General features: G+C 45.0%; 1 protein-coding gene across 2 annotated transcripts in view; it reads right to left on the reverse strand.

The window, feature by feature from the left end:
- Positions 1-688: 688 nt before the first annotated feature.
- Positions 689-16,535, reverse strand: part of LOC306837383 (netrin receptor UNC5D-like) — a 171,247-nt gene continuing 155,400 nt past the window's right edge. For both annotated transcript variants that reach the window (XM_079365037.1, XM_079365036.1), the window contains exons 13-18: positions 15,583-15,754; positions 11,020-11,250; positions 7,291-7,440; positions 5,278-5,442; positions 4,837-5,015; positions 689-1,627 (exon numbers count right to left, since the gene is read on the reverse strand). In XM_079365037.1, the coding sequence (XP_079221163.1) occupies positions 1,426-1,627; positions 4,837-5,015; positions 5,278-5,442; positions 7,291-7,440; positions 11,020-11,250; positions 15,583-15,754 (1,099 nt within the window). In that variant the 3' untranslated portion in view covers positions 689-1,425. The remainder of the gene's footprint in view (positions 1,628-4,836; positions 5,016-5,277; positions 5,443-7,290; positions 7,441-11,019; positions 11,251-15,582; positions 15,755-16,535) is intronic.

Below are 16,535 nucleotides of genomic sequence, written 5' to 3' on the forward strand. Positions count from 1 at the left end.
TTCTTCCAGTTTGGTACCAGATGACTTTTTAATGGATACCTACGATTGCAGCAGGCGACGATAACCGTTCCCTTTGACTTGCCCGCACCATCAGTTTAACCATATCTAAACAATTTCACACGTCGCTTAACAACCAATTTACTGCCGCAGTGTGACCCCAAACTAAAATGATGTTATTTGTGTCATAACAGCTCATAATACTTTTACCCTAGTTCTGACCTGTAAGGAGTCAAATAATGAATTTAATTTCCAGCTTTTTGCACAAGTCAAATTCAAAAACATTTATTTTTTTATGACTGGGTTTGGATTATGCGAGGAGAAACTCAACCTGAAAGACTTTTACAGCACAGCATCGTGCTCAGTTCTTATCCAAGTAATGCAAGTGTAACTAACAGACAGGAATTTGCATGATCAATAATATGGTAATATTTATTATTGGAAGTTTAAACCTTTATTTAAGTCTATTGTATTTTTTTAACCCCTTTATTTAATTAATGTAAACTTTCTCACTTTCTATTGATGCTGTTAATATTCCCTGTTTTACTGTTTTTTGGAGCTGTTGTAAAACCCGAATCAAGGGATCAATAAAGATGATCCTCATCCTTATTTAGAGATAGGCCGGTGGATAGAGTCAGAAATCAGAGAGATTGGGGAATTCCCTCAGGGGACAATAAACTTAACCATATGGTAGGGTACAATATCACATCGTTTTGTCTCGTGTCATATCTTCTTTTTTTTTTATCATATCGAGCAAAACGTGTTTCACTTTTGGTCTGAACGAACCGTTTCACATCCTCTCCTTGATTTTTTCAGCATGTAGACGTCATCAGATCTTTTTAAATGCTAATCAGAGTGAACAATCATCGTAACTAATCACAAAAGACGGAAGTTACGTTCTTATACAAAGTCGATATGCAACATTCCTCACTTCCATTTTTTTTTTTTTTGTCCTCCTCTTTCTCCAGCAGCAACATTAGAGACGCGGTGCAGAAAAAGAAAAAGAAGCATGAGGAGATCTGGAAAATGAATGACAACATAGTGACGTTACACTAAACATTTTGACAGCCCCGATGACTGTTTGAGGGCAAGTGCCAGCACATCCGATCCTTGGAAGGTCGCATCACCAGCTCGACTGGCAGTCCGTCTGAAACACACGCTGACAGTCCTGTTAATCCTCGTGTCAGGAGTTGACATTTCCCAATCAAAGACGAGCGTGGGATGCTTAAATCTCTCTCTAAAATGTTTTCTCGCTGTCTTTCACGACCGCTCCAGTGGTCCTAACTCTTCCATACTGCACGCTGTTTGGTCCTAGCCGAGGTGTCCCATCAGCAACAGTCCAAAATGGAGTCCCCCGTCCACGTCGTCGATGAGCTAGTACACCTGATCGTCAGTGTTCATGCAGTAAAGGTTCATCTTTGTCTCACCTTACCCAAGTTTAGAGAACTCAGAGTCCTGCTCGTCTCTGCTGCAGCCGTGCACAGTGTCCGTCCGGGGGGACTGGACCCTGCTGATTTCTTCAAGGGCACTAGCCAGAGAGTCCAGGTCCCCCGAGTCCTGGTGCTGGACTTCCCACAGACTCAGGATCACTGACGACGGGCTCTCCTGACAGGCAAAGTAGCACAGGTTCCTACAGGCCGGGGGGGGGAGTGACATTGAAGGAGAGAGGTTCAGTAACACAGTAATGATGATAACACGATCATGATCAAGACTTTTTTTTTTAAAAGAGAAACTTGAGGTGACTCAGCATTTTTTTTTTGTACTTTCCACACAGGAGGAGATTCAAGAGAGATTTACAACTTTTTTTTTTTTTTTCTTCCACAAAAATCAAAGCAGCAGAGGCCGAGTCATCCCTGCGATTAAGTCTGCATCAAACTCAGAAAAAAACGCTTCACACCTTTCACATTCTTCGCTCTTTGTTTGGACTCAACGATTTCAAAGAGATGAGTGCGGCTGATCTGAACGATGGTGCAAGTGTGGATTTTAAAGTCAAGAGGGAACTTGAAATGATGACTAGACTTTCTTTTTTTTTTTTACACATTTTACTCCAAATATTGGCCTTACACCTGCTGACGTTATTAGCAAATTAGATATGTAGATTGATAAATATGGCAGGGAGATATGGGTGAATATGTGCAATAAAGTGATCAGAGAGTTGTGCGTGTGCAATCACAGCAGAGGGAGCCGCTTTTGTGCAAACGCAGTGAACAAGCAAATCTGCCCTTAATAGTTTGCACAGAGGATCTAAAGTGGCTGCTCATCGAGTTAAAGATGATACATAAGCAGGATGCTGCCTGCTTCAAGCTTCTGCTGCTGCTGTTATAACAGACATCCAATAGAGTGCACTGTTTCATTACAATGAGCTTTCCTTTATCCCCTTCGTCCCTCTCTCACTTCCTCTCCTCTATATGGAGAACTTTCTACACATTCAAAGAAATAATTACAAAATCAGCTTAAGCAGGAAGAGACATTCCCATTACATGCTTTTTGGAGGGTTCGACTTTGCTGAAAAAACCCCCCCCCCTCTAAAATCCTTTCCCCTTCCTCGGTCACAGATGTTTGTTTCTCAGACTCGCTTTAAGTGAAATTCCTTAATCACATAGTTTCTGTCACAGTTTCTTAGTCAACTTTCCCCTCTCATGTTCCTCCAACTGGCAAGAAAGGGAGAGGACGCTCGCACTTAGCACTTCTCTCCCTGCAGAGCTTGACTGCACGGATCTGAGAGTCTTCACGGCCATCAGAATTTGATTATTGACTTCTCCACTGGAGCACAAATAGAGATCAGCTCGTACCAAGACAACGGGGAAAAAAAAGAAGCTCGCTCTGCCTACGCAAATACTGACCTGGCACAACCTCTGGAGAGTTTAGCCGGGGTTGAAGCCGGGAACACATGCAGAGATGCTGCTAATGAAGAGTGCTAACACGAACATATTTTCTTGCCAGAGGCTGGCCTGTCAGCGGTCTGAGACCTTCCTTCAGATTTCTGCAAAACACGGCATTTTTCTCTCCAGTTATTCTGCCTGTACTGCAGCTCTACCTCTCTCTCTCTCTCTCTCTCTCTCTCTCTCTCTCTCTCTCTCTCTCCCTGTGCATGTGTTTCTAGATCTATAATGAAATCAGCAGTGTGGCGTGCTACTGAAGGCTGGTTGGTGATGGAAGATTAGGGCTGACACGGTGCCTAAATTCAAGATTAAAAATAGTATTCAAAGTGGGACAACGTTTACATACTGGAGGGACCTGAACATGCAGCATTTTCTGCTTTCTAGTCATTATTCTGAGACAACATCAGAACAAAAACAAACATACAGGCTCATATTTATGAGCTTGTGTGACTCACAGATGACTCAGCAATAAGTACATGACAACTCTGTGCAATAAGTAATCCCAGATGTAGTGTCCATTATTTGTAATGCATGGACTCCAATGAAGCCAGAGACCGATTTGACTAATTCCTAATAATGGACATCGTCCTGCTAAAACCACGGTCACATGCTAACCTTTCTTGACTCCCCTTCCCCCCCTTACTCAGGGTTTGACAAACGCCTCAAGATGTCATCACCATCCCATAAGGTTCTGAAGCATCAGATGATGTTTTTAAGTAACCATGCTATTAGCCGAGCTATAAGCCGAGCTATTAGCCGAGCTACAGGATAAGCTGAGCTCCAAAACCAAGCTCCAAGACAAGCTATAAACCAAGCTGGAAGGGGAACTAAGCTATGTAATGAGCCACTATATAAACTATGCTACAATATAAGCTACGCTATAAGCCAAGCTATTAGCTATGCTATAAATTAAACTATAAACCTAGCTATAAACCAAGCTCCATGGAAAGCTTTAAACCCAGCTATAAGTCATTGTCTAAGTTGAGCTCTAAGCCACTATATAAACTATGCTACAATATAAGCTACGCTATAAGCCAAGCTATTAGCTATGCTATAAATTAAACTATAAACCTAGCTATAAACCAAGCTCCATGGAAAGCTTTAAACCCAGCTATAAGTCATTGTCTAAGTTGAGCTCTAAGCCACTATATAAACTATGCTACAATATAAGCTACGCTATAAGCCAAGCTATTAGCTATGCTATAAATTAAACTATAAACCTAGCTATAAACCAAGCTCCATGGAAAGCTTTAAACCCAGCTATAAGTCATTGTCTAAGTTGAGCTCTAAGCCACTATATAAACTATGCTACAATATAAGCTACGCTATAAGCCAAGTTATTAGCTATGCTATAAATTAAACTACAAACCTAGCTATAAACCAAGCTACATAGCAAGCTTTAAGCCCAGCTATAAGTCATTGCCTAAGCTGAGCTCTAAGCCATGTAATGAGCCACTATATAAACTATGCTATGAGCCGTGTTTTAAACTAAGCTCTAAGCCAAGCTATAAACTCGGCTCTAAGACAAACATGCTAATAGCATGCTAGCTATGCTAAAGTATTTCTGTCCTCATTTTGATATTTGTCATGCTTGGAGTGCGGCAGATTTCCTCGTCCCTAATTTGGAAGTTTAAAAGCTAACTAGCTATTTAATGAACCCACAATTAGGCAAAACCTTCCACACACAAATCAGCCATGTTCACTTTGAGCAGTAGCCTGAAAATGAGCGGCCAAAAGCATTATGGGTTGTTGAAAAAAAAAAAAAAAATCAATTTCATGCAGCCAATGAAAGACGTTTATTTACCTAGACCAGAAAATAATTTTTATACACCTGAAACAGAATGTACCAGCTGTGTTCATGCGAGCTTCTGCAGCTCTACATGACTCAGCAGGAAGTAAAGGACAACAGCGTATTATACAGAATGGTATTTGGGTTTCAGACTGCTGTAACTCATACCTGTCAATGTGCAGCTTTTGAGCCAAGAGCTGCCAGTCCTTCCCCTTGGCATTAGCGGTGTCAAAGGTGGCGCTGATCCGCTGACGAATGGACAGGGGGATTTTAAAGGCCCTTGACCCTGTCTGAGAGGTGATGGTGCAGTCTGACTGTGTGAAGAAGGGCACCACTCCCTTTTCATTCTGGTAGCAAAGATGAGATAGAGATAGAGAAGAGGATTGTTTTTTTGTTCTCTGCAGCTGAAAATCTCAATATGAAGACAAGGACAAGGACTTATCGAGACTATTTTGCAATCTATACATGAAAAAGCTCCCCGAGAGGCTCATTAAGCGAGCTCTTGAATCAAATCAGGAGTTATTCAGTGTAATAAAAAGGAGCTATTACCAAGCTGCATGACTGCCCACGCGGCAAGCACATGTAATATCTGCTTTCCCCTCTCCTCACCTCCACCACAGACGTGTAGACCTGGAGTATCTGCTCCTCGCCTTTGACCTGCCGGACGCTGATCTTGCAGGAGAGCTGCGACGAGGAGTGGCTGTAGCGCTCCAGAGAGAAGGCACACTGCAGGGGACGCTGGTTACTGGCCCACACCTGAGAAAAGGAGAACTCCTGCAGAGCCGCCGCCGTCGTAGCCGCCGCAGCAGAGGAGGAGAGAGGCGAGGGCGGACAGGGAGAACGATGAAAGGATTAGACAGAAGAGACATTAAGCCCCCGCTACAGACGTTCGGTTGCTTCCATCCCGCTTTGCCACCCACTTTGCTGTTTACATGATTAATTAAGATTGAATGAGGGGCCTCTTTAGCAAATCAATGGGATTACCTCATCAAGCAGTTCACCCAACAGAAACAAACATTTAGAGCCCTGTTAACATGTAAAACAGCCTGAATCACTCCGAGAACTCAAATAATTAAATAAGGCGTTATTTCACTTACTGAGAAATAATGAACATACTTTATCTTTATGCAGCCTGACACCCTACACGGCTACTCTGACGTGCCCTCATTAGCTCACACATATTAGACTAAAGCCAACATTTATACCACAAATACTAAAAATCAAAGAGCTCACAGCTTCAAATAAAAAAAAACAACTTCAGATTATGAGCTTGTTTGTCGTCTTTTCTGAATTTCACAAACTCAAACTGTGCCTTTATTGTTCTAGTTAATCTGTTGGATGAGTAACACACCGAACGTGATCATGGAATTAGGACGCTTTGATGATGCTCTGCACTTTCCCCCCCAAAAGAGGCCTCTGAGATCTTGCAAAAAAAGAAAAAAAAATCCTAACAGAGGTTTGGTTTAAAATGGAATCTGAAAGGCCAATTTTGTCTCTCATTTCTAACTGCTGCGTGACCCAGACAGCAGCGCCGTGAGAACGGGTCAAAACCACTGTTTTACAGATGAATCATCCTCTCTCCAGGTCCATCAGACAGGAGGACGGCTACTTGAAAAAGCCTCTTAGAGGTAAAAGTGGACTCTGACTGGAAGCCTACAGTCATCTCACTTCTGTAAGACCCTCACTGCACATTTTAGCTCCTCCCACTTTGAAAAAAAAAACCCTGTTGTTTTTCTTGAGGCGCTATGCTGGGCTAATTCTGCTAATAGGATGTCTCTACTGGGCTAAACATCATAGGGCAGAGCTGAACATCCAGCATGCAGACCCTTAGGAAACAGTGTGTGTGTATGCCTGACTCTGTGTGTGTGTGTGTGTGTGTGTGTGTGTGTGTGCCTGGTGGACATAATTAATATTGTAAGGGGGTGTGTGTGGGTGAGATAGCTAGCCTCAGTGATCTCCTGCTGCGCCCTTGCTGCTGTCCTCTGCGGCAGCTTTTGATGTGACCGAGTAAGTGAAAGGGAAACTGGGAGAGGAGAGAGAGAGAGAGAGAGCGCGGTAATGGAGAAACTATCCTGGCGACCGTAAGGAAGAAAAAGATGACGTAGCCATGGCGACACCACCACCACCCTCCCACGTAGGTTTGTAGACCGCCATTTTGAAAGCCTTCGTTTGGCATTTTGGAAATCTTGACCTCGTGGGAGAACGTGTGTGTGTGCAAAGTTTCACATCAGTTGGCTTTTAGACAAAGCAGATTGTGCAAGAGCGGCGCCACGTTTCGGGATACGAACCATAAAGCTCTGCTCATGTGTTTTACTCGTACACACTAAGTAGACGTCTGAACACTAAATTAAAAATCCGATTGTCTTACTTTGGCGAGATCTAAACTGACTGTTGGATGTTTGCAGTCTCAAAGTTAACTCGGTAGCTTCAAAAGCCTAAAGTGGCGTCTGTATCGCTGTATCACTCTGGAGACGGCAAATATTTATCTGAAAGAGGAAGCTGGAAAGCAAAGCTGCAGATCTAATGGAGCTGTGCTAAAATTAGAAGTGGGATGCACATATGGTCGCTGTGTTACATTCGTTCACACTAAATGACACACACTCCCAGCTACATGCTGCGTACCTGGCAGGTGGTGAAAGGCTTGATGCTCCAGAGTAACTGCGGGACGTCCTGGATGGACACCTGGAGGCTGAAAGTGTTTCCCCGGAACAGCATCATTTTGGGCTCCTCCAGCAGCCGCCCACCCCTGCTGCGCTCGCTCACTGCAACCTCCTGATGAAGACAAGAGAGGCGGGGGTTGTTTTCTTTTTTTTTCTCAAGAGGGATGGGTGAGGTGTGAGGAAGTGAATAAAGGAGGTTTTTTTTTTATATGGCTGATGGACTCCCGGTGTAACAAGTCAGGACTCACAGGTGGCTTTTAGTGAGCGATGCTGTTGATTCATAATCAAACTGAGTTGCTGCTCAGACAATCTGAGCTTACACGACTGTGGCTGTAATGTCCCTTTAATTAGTGAGATAACATTAAACCCCCCCCCCCAAATTTTTCCAAAAACACATTTCAGACGTTTTTCACATTTTGGGATTCTCCTTCTTCTTACGTGATAATAATCTGAGATCAGGTTTTGATCTGTTAATCACACATACAGTATAATAAGCACGTGGTAATGGCCACTGTGTTGTGCCAGTGCTTGACCAATTGAAAGAAACTGGAGCTTCTAAATGTTGCTGCAATGAACCCATTTAGTCTCTGAGTCCTGACTGTCTCCAGTGAGGGAGAAGCTGGAGTCCTGCTGGCTGTGTTGTTGTCAGAGCTGTGTTTACATGGCTCCTCCCCTTGTGTATAAAATCTGTTTGAGTCCAGAAGAAGAAGAACATACTCACTGATTATTAGGATGAAGAGTCTTTACATCATTCTGTGTCAGTTTACATGAAGCTACCAGCTAACTAAAGAGCGCTAATGTTAGCATGCTAACACAACAATGCAGGACACCGGCTCCTCCTACTGGATCAAAAAAGCCTTTCTTTAAAGTCAGCCCTCGCTCGCCATTTCAAATCCCATCCAATCCACTTTACTTATTCAGCACATTTAAGTGCAGTTACTTAAAAAACACGATTATGAATAATAAACAAACAAACAATAAACACAGAGTCGCCTCTACAAGCTGGTAGAAATGGTCTTTATTGGGTTTCAAGCTCAGCTCGCACCTCGGGGAGATGATTTTTATCTGCCAGTGCTCTTTGCACATTTTGAGGAACCCTGTGACTAGGAAGTAAAAAAAACTCACCCTCTTTATGAACAATACAAACAGTGTGGTGCATTGTGGGTCTTTTTTTTTTTTTTTTAAGCCTCAGAAGTCATCTAGCGTGATTGAAAGCCCAAAGTTGAAAACGCTCCACTGTGGCCCCCACAGGAGCGAACGCTGCTCACAACTCGTGACCAGACACCGAACAGATGAAAAAGACAGACTGCAGGAGCGACAAAACTGACTCTGCTGGAGCCCAGAAATTGGATAAAGAGAGCAGCCAGAAGCATTGGGCGGACATATTGTGGTGTACACATGAAGAGAGGGGGGGAAAAAAAATCAAAACCGAGTCTTGTGTCAATATTTCAGTTTTGGCTTCCTGCTTGGTGATATTGTTTTATTATCGGATCTATGGAGAACAATAACATCTGTGTGTGACTGCATGTTTGTGTTCAGTGCGGATGCAGGGGAGGGGTTGGAGTCCGGTATGCAAGGCTCATCCTGTCAGTCTCAGAACACACAGTGTGTGTGTGTGTGTGTGTGTGTGTGTGGGTGGGGGGGGGGGATGCAAAGCACACAGGCGGTCTTGAACCTGATCAATTCTTGCTTGAAGCTCACAGGGGAAATTAACTGTCGTATGGAGCCCAAACAAAAGCTAACCAAAAGGGGAACGAATGAACAAACACGTCTGACTGATGGAGAGGACGAGCGCAATCAGACGACTGCGTCCAATGTCTCTGAAGCCAGACGTGATGAGGGGTCAGTGGCTTAGACAGGTAGACCCCCCTCCTCCCCCCCCAAAAAAAAAACAAAACAAAAAAACTGCACCATCAAAGCTGTGTCCGTTGAAATTCTCCCAGCACTGGAGAGCCGGCCTCCACTGGCAGCCCTGCAGCGTTCGGCCCTGCAGCGTTCAGCCCTGCAGCGTTCGGCCCTGCAGCGTTCGGCCCTGCAGCGTTCGGCCCTGCAGCGTTCGGCCCTGCAGCGTTCAGCCCCCCTGAGAGCTGGCCAATCAGAAGCGAGCGGGCACGTTGGAAGGAGGGCTTTAAAGAGACAGCAGCTGAAACAAGCTGTTTCAGGCACACGCTGACATGGTGTGTTTTTTTTTGTTTTTTTTTACTGAAGGCAGTATGAGATAAATCAGGACGTCTTCTGAGCTGTACATCATGTAAAGCTGGCGACATGAAAGGAGACATCGAGGACAACAAGGGATCTTCAATTATCACAGGGGACAAGAGACGCTGGCGGAGGTGCGCTCACAAGGCCGGACCTTTTCAGCAGAGCTCGAGTGCGATGAACCCGCGATGACTCTCATTTCGACGTGTTCGAGCGCTTGTCATGTGGAATGCATTGTTAAAAAAAAAAAAAACAAAAAAACCAAAACCATGTTTAATTAACAGAGAGCAAATTAAATTACGCAAAGAAAGGGCAGGGAAGCAACCTTGGAGCATCTGTTGTCTTTGTAATTAAAAGTCCCTCTTTGTCTGCTAGTCATCAAGCATCTCCCAGTGGCGATGTTACCGAGCAGGCAGATCTTCAGTGAAGCACAAAGAAAAAAAAAAAAATCCTCAGACAGCAATTCTTTCAGGCAAAAATACACCAGCCGCATCAACCAAACCCTTCCAATTAAAAATTCTTCTATCACGTATTTAGATCCTATTATTCAGATTCTGTTGGAGGCCCAGTTAGTCAGACAATCTGTCCGCAGACTCCCTCCAGGCTCCATGAGTCTCAACACGTATAGAAACGACCGCCATGAACATTTTGAATTATGACTGGTGCTCCTCCAGTGGCATTCGTGATTTGGAGACTTTAGGATAAATTACCGTGACATCTGGTGCAGATATACACAACCAGCTCGAGAGGAGGCGGGGCCAAAGATCCTCAAACTTTTCATCAAGGCACCGTCACTGGACTAGTCCAGAGCTTCATGTTAATTATCTTCAAGGCCAGTTTTTGAGGCGTCCAGCTCCGCCGCTACCCGTCGGCCCCCCGATCCCTTTTCTCAGCCGAATCTCAACATCTTCAACCGTTCAACAGAAGTTACCCTCAGTTAGAAAGCCAACCTACAATGTGAGTCACGCGTGGTGGCCGACAGCGGTATCAAGATGATCTTCTTGTGTCATAACAACTCAATTCAATTCAATTAAAAAAAAAACTTAATTTGTCCCCGGGGTGCAATCCAACAAACTGACGCCTGACATGTAACTGACTACCGCCCCCTGCTGGCATGAAGAGTTATTTTCTCTCACACGTGTGCAGAACGTACACAGTGCAACTTTGTTGGCCAAGACGAAAGGCGACGTGAGGCGACGCCACAGACGGCCTTCGTCGCCACTGGTTCTTTGCCGCCTGCTCGTTGTGACAGAGCTTTTTAAAACGTCATAATATTTAATGTTTCATGTTTCATTTGAATGATGCTGAATGTCGCCTCTTTACGGCGGCAGCGTCAGACAAAAAGATGTTTTCTGTCAGAAATGTGTTTGCTCCTGTTTCTTATAAAAACATGCACGATGACATTTTTATCATAGTGATTTTAAATAAATATCAACGATAGCTGTTTCTCAGTGTTTCAGGTTGAAGCGTATTTCTTCCGTCCTCACAGTACCTGAAATGCATGCGGCGTGTCGTCCACACAGTAGACCCTGAGCGTGAAGCCCAGAGAGTTGCTGTTATCTGGACTACCAAACACAGCCAGCCTCAGACGCTTGGCTGCCTCCTGGTTCAGCGGCTCCCCCACCAGGGCGTAGCGACCCGGATGCTCCAGCAGCACGTGGCACCTCTGGGCCTCCAGCAGACAGTAGCAGGACGTGCTCTCCTCGTCCACCGACATCACTTCCTGTACGGGGGAAGAGAGTGGATTTAGTTTTGTATTTCTGTTCTGACACTTAAATAGTTCATTCTGAGGTTAATCATGGGAGTAGTTTGGAGTCTCAAGGCTTACTTTTTAGTGCTTTTCAATTTTTGGTTTGAGGATTCAGCAGCCAGCTATACAGAGTGAAGCTGATTTATGATTCTAAACATTACTGCCAAGCCTTCGTCTGCAGAGGGAGAAAGCTCTTAACCACAAACTGAAAGCTGAAAACCATATAGCTGCTGTTATGTGAGTCAGGGGTTTAATGACGCTCCTCCTTTGAAATACTTTTTCCAGGCGAGAACCTTTTTTTGAATTCATCGACTGGATGAAAGGATGGACGGCATGACAAGGTCACGAGCGAGCGGCAAACCTCCGGTGTTGAGTGCAAAAGTGCAAAAAAGACTGAGTGTTCGTTTCAAGCCCGAGTTTGAATTTCTGTTTCGACAGCAGAACAAAAAACATGTTTGCAGCCCGGTGTGACGTCTGATTCATTGTCGTGTTTATCAGCACACACTACACAGGGGATTCTATGAAGGATGTGATTTATGCATGCAAGCGGTTTGTCATGTGACTCAGCTCCAGTTCTGCCCGTCGATAGGTCGACTGACAGCTGAACAGTCATCTCATCAAATATGGCAACCGCCATTGAGAGACTTTTAAAAAATCGCCCCGTCGTAAACCAATGGGTGACATCAATCAGGCTTTGTTCATGTATTTACAGCCTGTGAACATCAGGGGAGTCATAAGCTCCGCCTCCTCCATGTAACCAGATGGGTCACGAGTCAAACTTTGAAACCAAAATACATGCCAAAAAAATTCTGCTTCTGTCATTAAAGTTATTTCTCGTAATGTTGAATCATGTGCGAATTATTACTTTTTGTATTTATAATGAGTAAATTCATGCTTTAAAAAATGGTAAATAATAGGCAATAATTACAACGTGTCCGTAAAAAGAAAACCACGGCGAGCTGGACCGAAATGTTTACTGTAGGGATGATAGCGGCTAACAGCTAGCCTACGTTTAGCTTGACCCGGTTTAGCTTTGTTTACTCTGAAGTCATGCAAGATGACACGTTATTAGATATGTGAATCTGTTAGCGTGTGGCGTGCTGAGTCTGTCGCCTCGTTGGACACCTCACACACACACACACACACACACACACACTGTATTAAGTGTTGAATGTGTCTTGAGTTGTCGTCGCGTGCACCAGCCTTAGGCGAAGTGTTTGTCTTGATGGGTGGAAAGTGAAACCTCGGCTCCACCAGCTGATCTCTCCTGCACAGAATCTGGCTCCAAATGACAAACGTGTCATTGCCAGTTAAGAAATTCAAACATGAGGACTGCTTTAGTCGCATGTGAATCCTGCAGCGTCTGAGAGAATATTTCCTGTTTGAACAAAACCCAAAAAAGGAAAGACGACGGTGATGTAATTGTGTAATAAGCCATGAGAAGCACATCTTCTCCAGTTGAGTGTAAATTGATGAAGTGACTAGATGCTACTAGGATACAGACAGTAAACCAGAAACTGTCCCTCACACACACACACACACACACACACACGAAGCGGAGCTGAACGCGAGCCAGATGAATAATCGCACATCTCACTAAACAGATGGGGATACAGTAACACTGACAAAACGGATTAGCAGGGTGAAGTCGTATCCGATGGCCAATTGCTCATCATCCCGCGCTCAATCCGCCCTAAATCACCTCTGAGACAGAGCTGTGACCCGCCGCTCCCCTCTGCATACGGCCTGACCGAGGCATAAAAAGCAATGTGGGGTAATTTAGTGGCCCACGGATTCCTAAACCTGCCCCATTAGCGCTGCAGCGGACATGAAGGATCTCCATGACATAGCTCATCCCCGCCGGGCGGCTGGGGAGAAATGATGGAGTCAAACTCTGGCGGTGCAAAAAAAAAAAAAAAAAAAAAAAGTGGGAGCTTTAATGGGGATGGAACTGAGGGGGAGACGGAGCGAGGAAAAAGCAACGAAGACGAAGACAAAGTAGGAGAAAGACCTCCAGCTCCCATTATATAGCTAATTCCAGAGATTAGGATTTGAGTGAGCATCCTTCCTAAGATAAAGGGCTCATTATTCCGCACTGACAGAGATGGGTCACAGCGTTACATTTTCTTAGAGAACATCTCCTCTCTCTCTCTCTCTCTCTCTCTCTCTCTCTGAAGCCGCCTGTCTCTCTGTCCGTCTCCTCCTTTTCTCCTCTTTCCTTTTGGCATATAGTCCCCATCAGTGACGGTCTTTTGATCGCTCCCCTTTTGTGCAACACGGCTGCCGGCAAATTACATCTGTGTAAATGTCACGCGGAGTGAAGGGACCGGGGCTGGGAGGAAGCCACAGGCCCTCCAAGGTCACGCAAACTCGACGACTCGGGGGGGTCACGCCGCCTCAATGAGGTCCCCAAAGCTTCTTGATGAGGTTAGTTAAATATTAAAAGAGCATCTTAGATATGTCGACTGTGCAGCCGCGGCCAGAGATAATGGATGGAGGGTGTTTGGATTGAAGTAAGATGTCTGAACAAGTCTCGGTGAGTCCGGGGAGTCGCTCTGCAGGGCAGGGTTGAAGGACTTTGCAGAGGTGTTATTTTACAGAGAGAGAGAGAGCTATATGTGAGAAGAAAAGCTCGCAGCAGCCATCGCAAGAATAGCCCGACACTGTATTTATAGACACGGAGTCCTGAATCTCTGCGAAAGCGCACACTTGTCATTTCTTCTGACCTCACACTGAGGTTTCAGAATATACTTTGAAAGCGACTTTAAACCGCAGAGCAGTGTTCGATGAAAATGTTCGCTTTTTTTAAAGTCGTGTTATGTAACAGGTGCAGGGATTTCGTTCTTAATAATACTACCTTCTGTGATGAAGCAGATACTTTACCAATGCAGAGCAGAGATCACTGTGTAAGCCCTGGGAATCGAGCCATTTTCTTTGATTCCCTCCTAAATGAATAAATGATGTGGTGTACAAACGACGGCCCGAGGATATTGACTTGCACCCTTTATGTGTCAGTGTGTTTAGAAGTCCAGGAGGCCGCAGAGAACAGGCGCTCCACTCGATGCAGCTCCCGCAACCTTCAGCGAGCTGAACTACGTCTGCATCCTCCCTCCTCGTTAGACTTAAGACAAAATCTCTGCATGTGGTGGACACTGTAGCTTCAGTGTTTAGCCAGCTCTGCATGTGGTGGACACTGTAGCTTCAGTGTTTAGCCAGCTCTGCATGTGGTGGACACTGTAGCTTCAGTGTTTAGCCAGCTCTGCATGGGTCTGTAAAGCTTTCTGCGTTCTAACCTCTCTCCATGTTTCATCTCCAACATTGATCCTAGTTTGAGCAGCTTTCTGCTGCTGGAGCTTATTAGAAACATGCAGAGGCTTTTTAGCTCGGGTACAATCACTTCTATCTGAAGCAGTTCCACTGCCCGCTTCCATCGCTGCAACACCTGTTCACCTGATAACTGCTCTCATATCTGGCAAACCCAGGGGCGTCCAAAACGGCCTTCAAAGCCCCGCCTACCTTCTCTGGTCCAATCAGATCCAGAGCATTCAGGAGCAGAATCTAAAGTTAGAAGGAGGACATACTGGCTGCTGCATTGTTGTCAGAGAAGCTTCAACACAGCAGGTTTCCTTCATGATCACAGAGGACGGTCAGAAGGAGAGACTGTACATTGCTGCTTTTAAAGGGCAACACTTGTTGAAGTCACATCGGCACGTGTTGCTTTGCAGGATCGTCAAGAAACAGTCTCGAGAAAGGGGGATGCCAATAACACACTGACAACACAAACAAACAACGAGCAGAAGCAATTTGCAGACTGCTCCGACATATTTGTGTTTTTGTCCTCATTGTGATGTAAATTGTGTTTGTTGTGTTCAAAAATTCATTAACAGCTGCACCGCATTGGAATGAATTCACACATTTATGAAAGAGGAATGCTTTAAAAATACCATTATCATCTTATCAAGTGGTGAAAAAAAAAGAAGAAATGAATGTTTCAGTGACTAATAGCAGTCATTTGAATTCGCCCTGACATTTCTGTTGGATGTATGACAGCATGAGGTAGAGCTTGAAAGGCTGAATTTTTATGCAGAATGACAAATCTGAGCTGGCAACCCTGAAATCGGCTCCGTGCTCGCATGACTTCCCTGCTGGATGAAAATGTTCATCAAAGTGAGTTGGAGCCGTTGTGTTGCCGCGTATTGATATTCCAGACGTGATGTGAAAGTGTGTTTGTACTCGTTAACAGTCTGCATTGAGAACGTGGACCCCCGATAATTACAGCTGGAGTGAAAAGAGAGAACGGCTCACCTCCCACTTGTTGTCCTGCAGTTGTCTCTTCAGCCGGACGGTCCAGTTTTCGGGGGCAACCTCGGCACAATGGGCGATGGTCATGGCTATGGGACAGGACAGGTCGAGGCCGGGCGGGCCGTACGTGACGGCGGGGCTGAGAAAGATCTCTGGAGCGTCGTCAGACACAGAACTGCACACACAGAGACACAGAGAATCACTTGAGACGTTTTCTTTACAGGCTTTTAACCCCTCAGGTGTGGAGTTGAGCTGCTTCCTGTTGGACAGGCAGGTGCCAACAAACGCGGCGGTTAGCTCGTGCTAGCGTGCGTTAGCTTGAAGTCGAGGTGGAAGCGGTAAACGTACACATGACGTCCTGCAGGGAGCGATACGCCCAGGAGGAGGCGCCACGTGTGAATGTTGCGTCCACGAGCTGCGATGAAACACCGCTGACAGATTCTGTGGTTTATGTTCATGCACAAACTGTCCTCAGAGGAAAATCTGCTCCCTGTTTGAAGATAACATGCTACGTGAGCTACATGTTTGTAGCTCAGAAAATCTCAGCACAGAATTGATTCCCTTCTCCAACTTTCAAATTTCACTTTGTGCACCTTTTAAAGCTCCTGCGGGGTAACTTTTGGTTTTGTGTTGATTTTGGCGCCCTCTGGTGAACAAAGCGTGCACCTCCTATCTCTTTGCTCATCTTGTGCTGTACATGTGTCAGCAGTGTTTCAACAAACATCTCAGAAGTAGAAACATCACTTTTTCAGAATCTCATGATGTGAATAAATTCTGCACCGTGTTGTTCACCTTCTCGTCTGATTTTCTCCCCCATGGCAGCAGATACTGGCATTAAAAACAAGATCTATGATTGATCAATAGTGCTGCGTACAGCGTCCTCTGCTTGTGTAGGTCACAGAAAGGCATTGATGTTAATTTAACTCTGTTTCACAAGCTGATAAAAATCCTCGCAG

The sequence above is a fragment of the Symphodus melops genome (genome assembly GCF_947650265.1).
Source record: "Symphodus melops genome assembly, chromosome: 16".
NCBI classification, from domain to species: domain Eukaryota; kingdom Metazoa; phylum Chordata; class Actinopteri; order Labriformes; family Labridae; genus Symphodus; species Symphodus melops.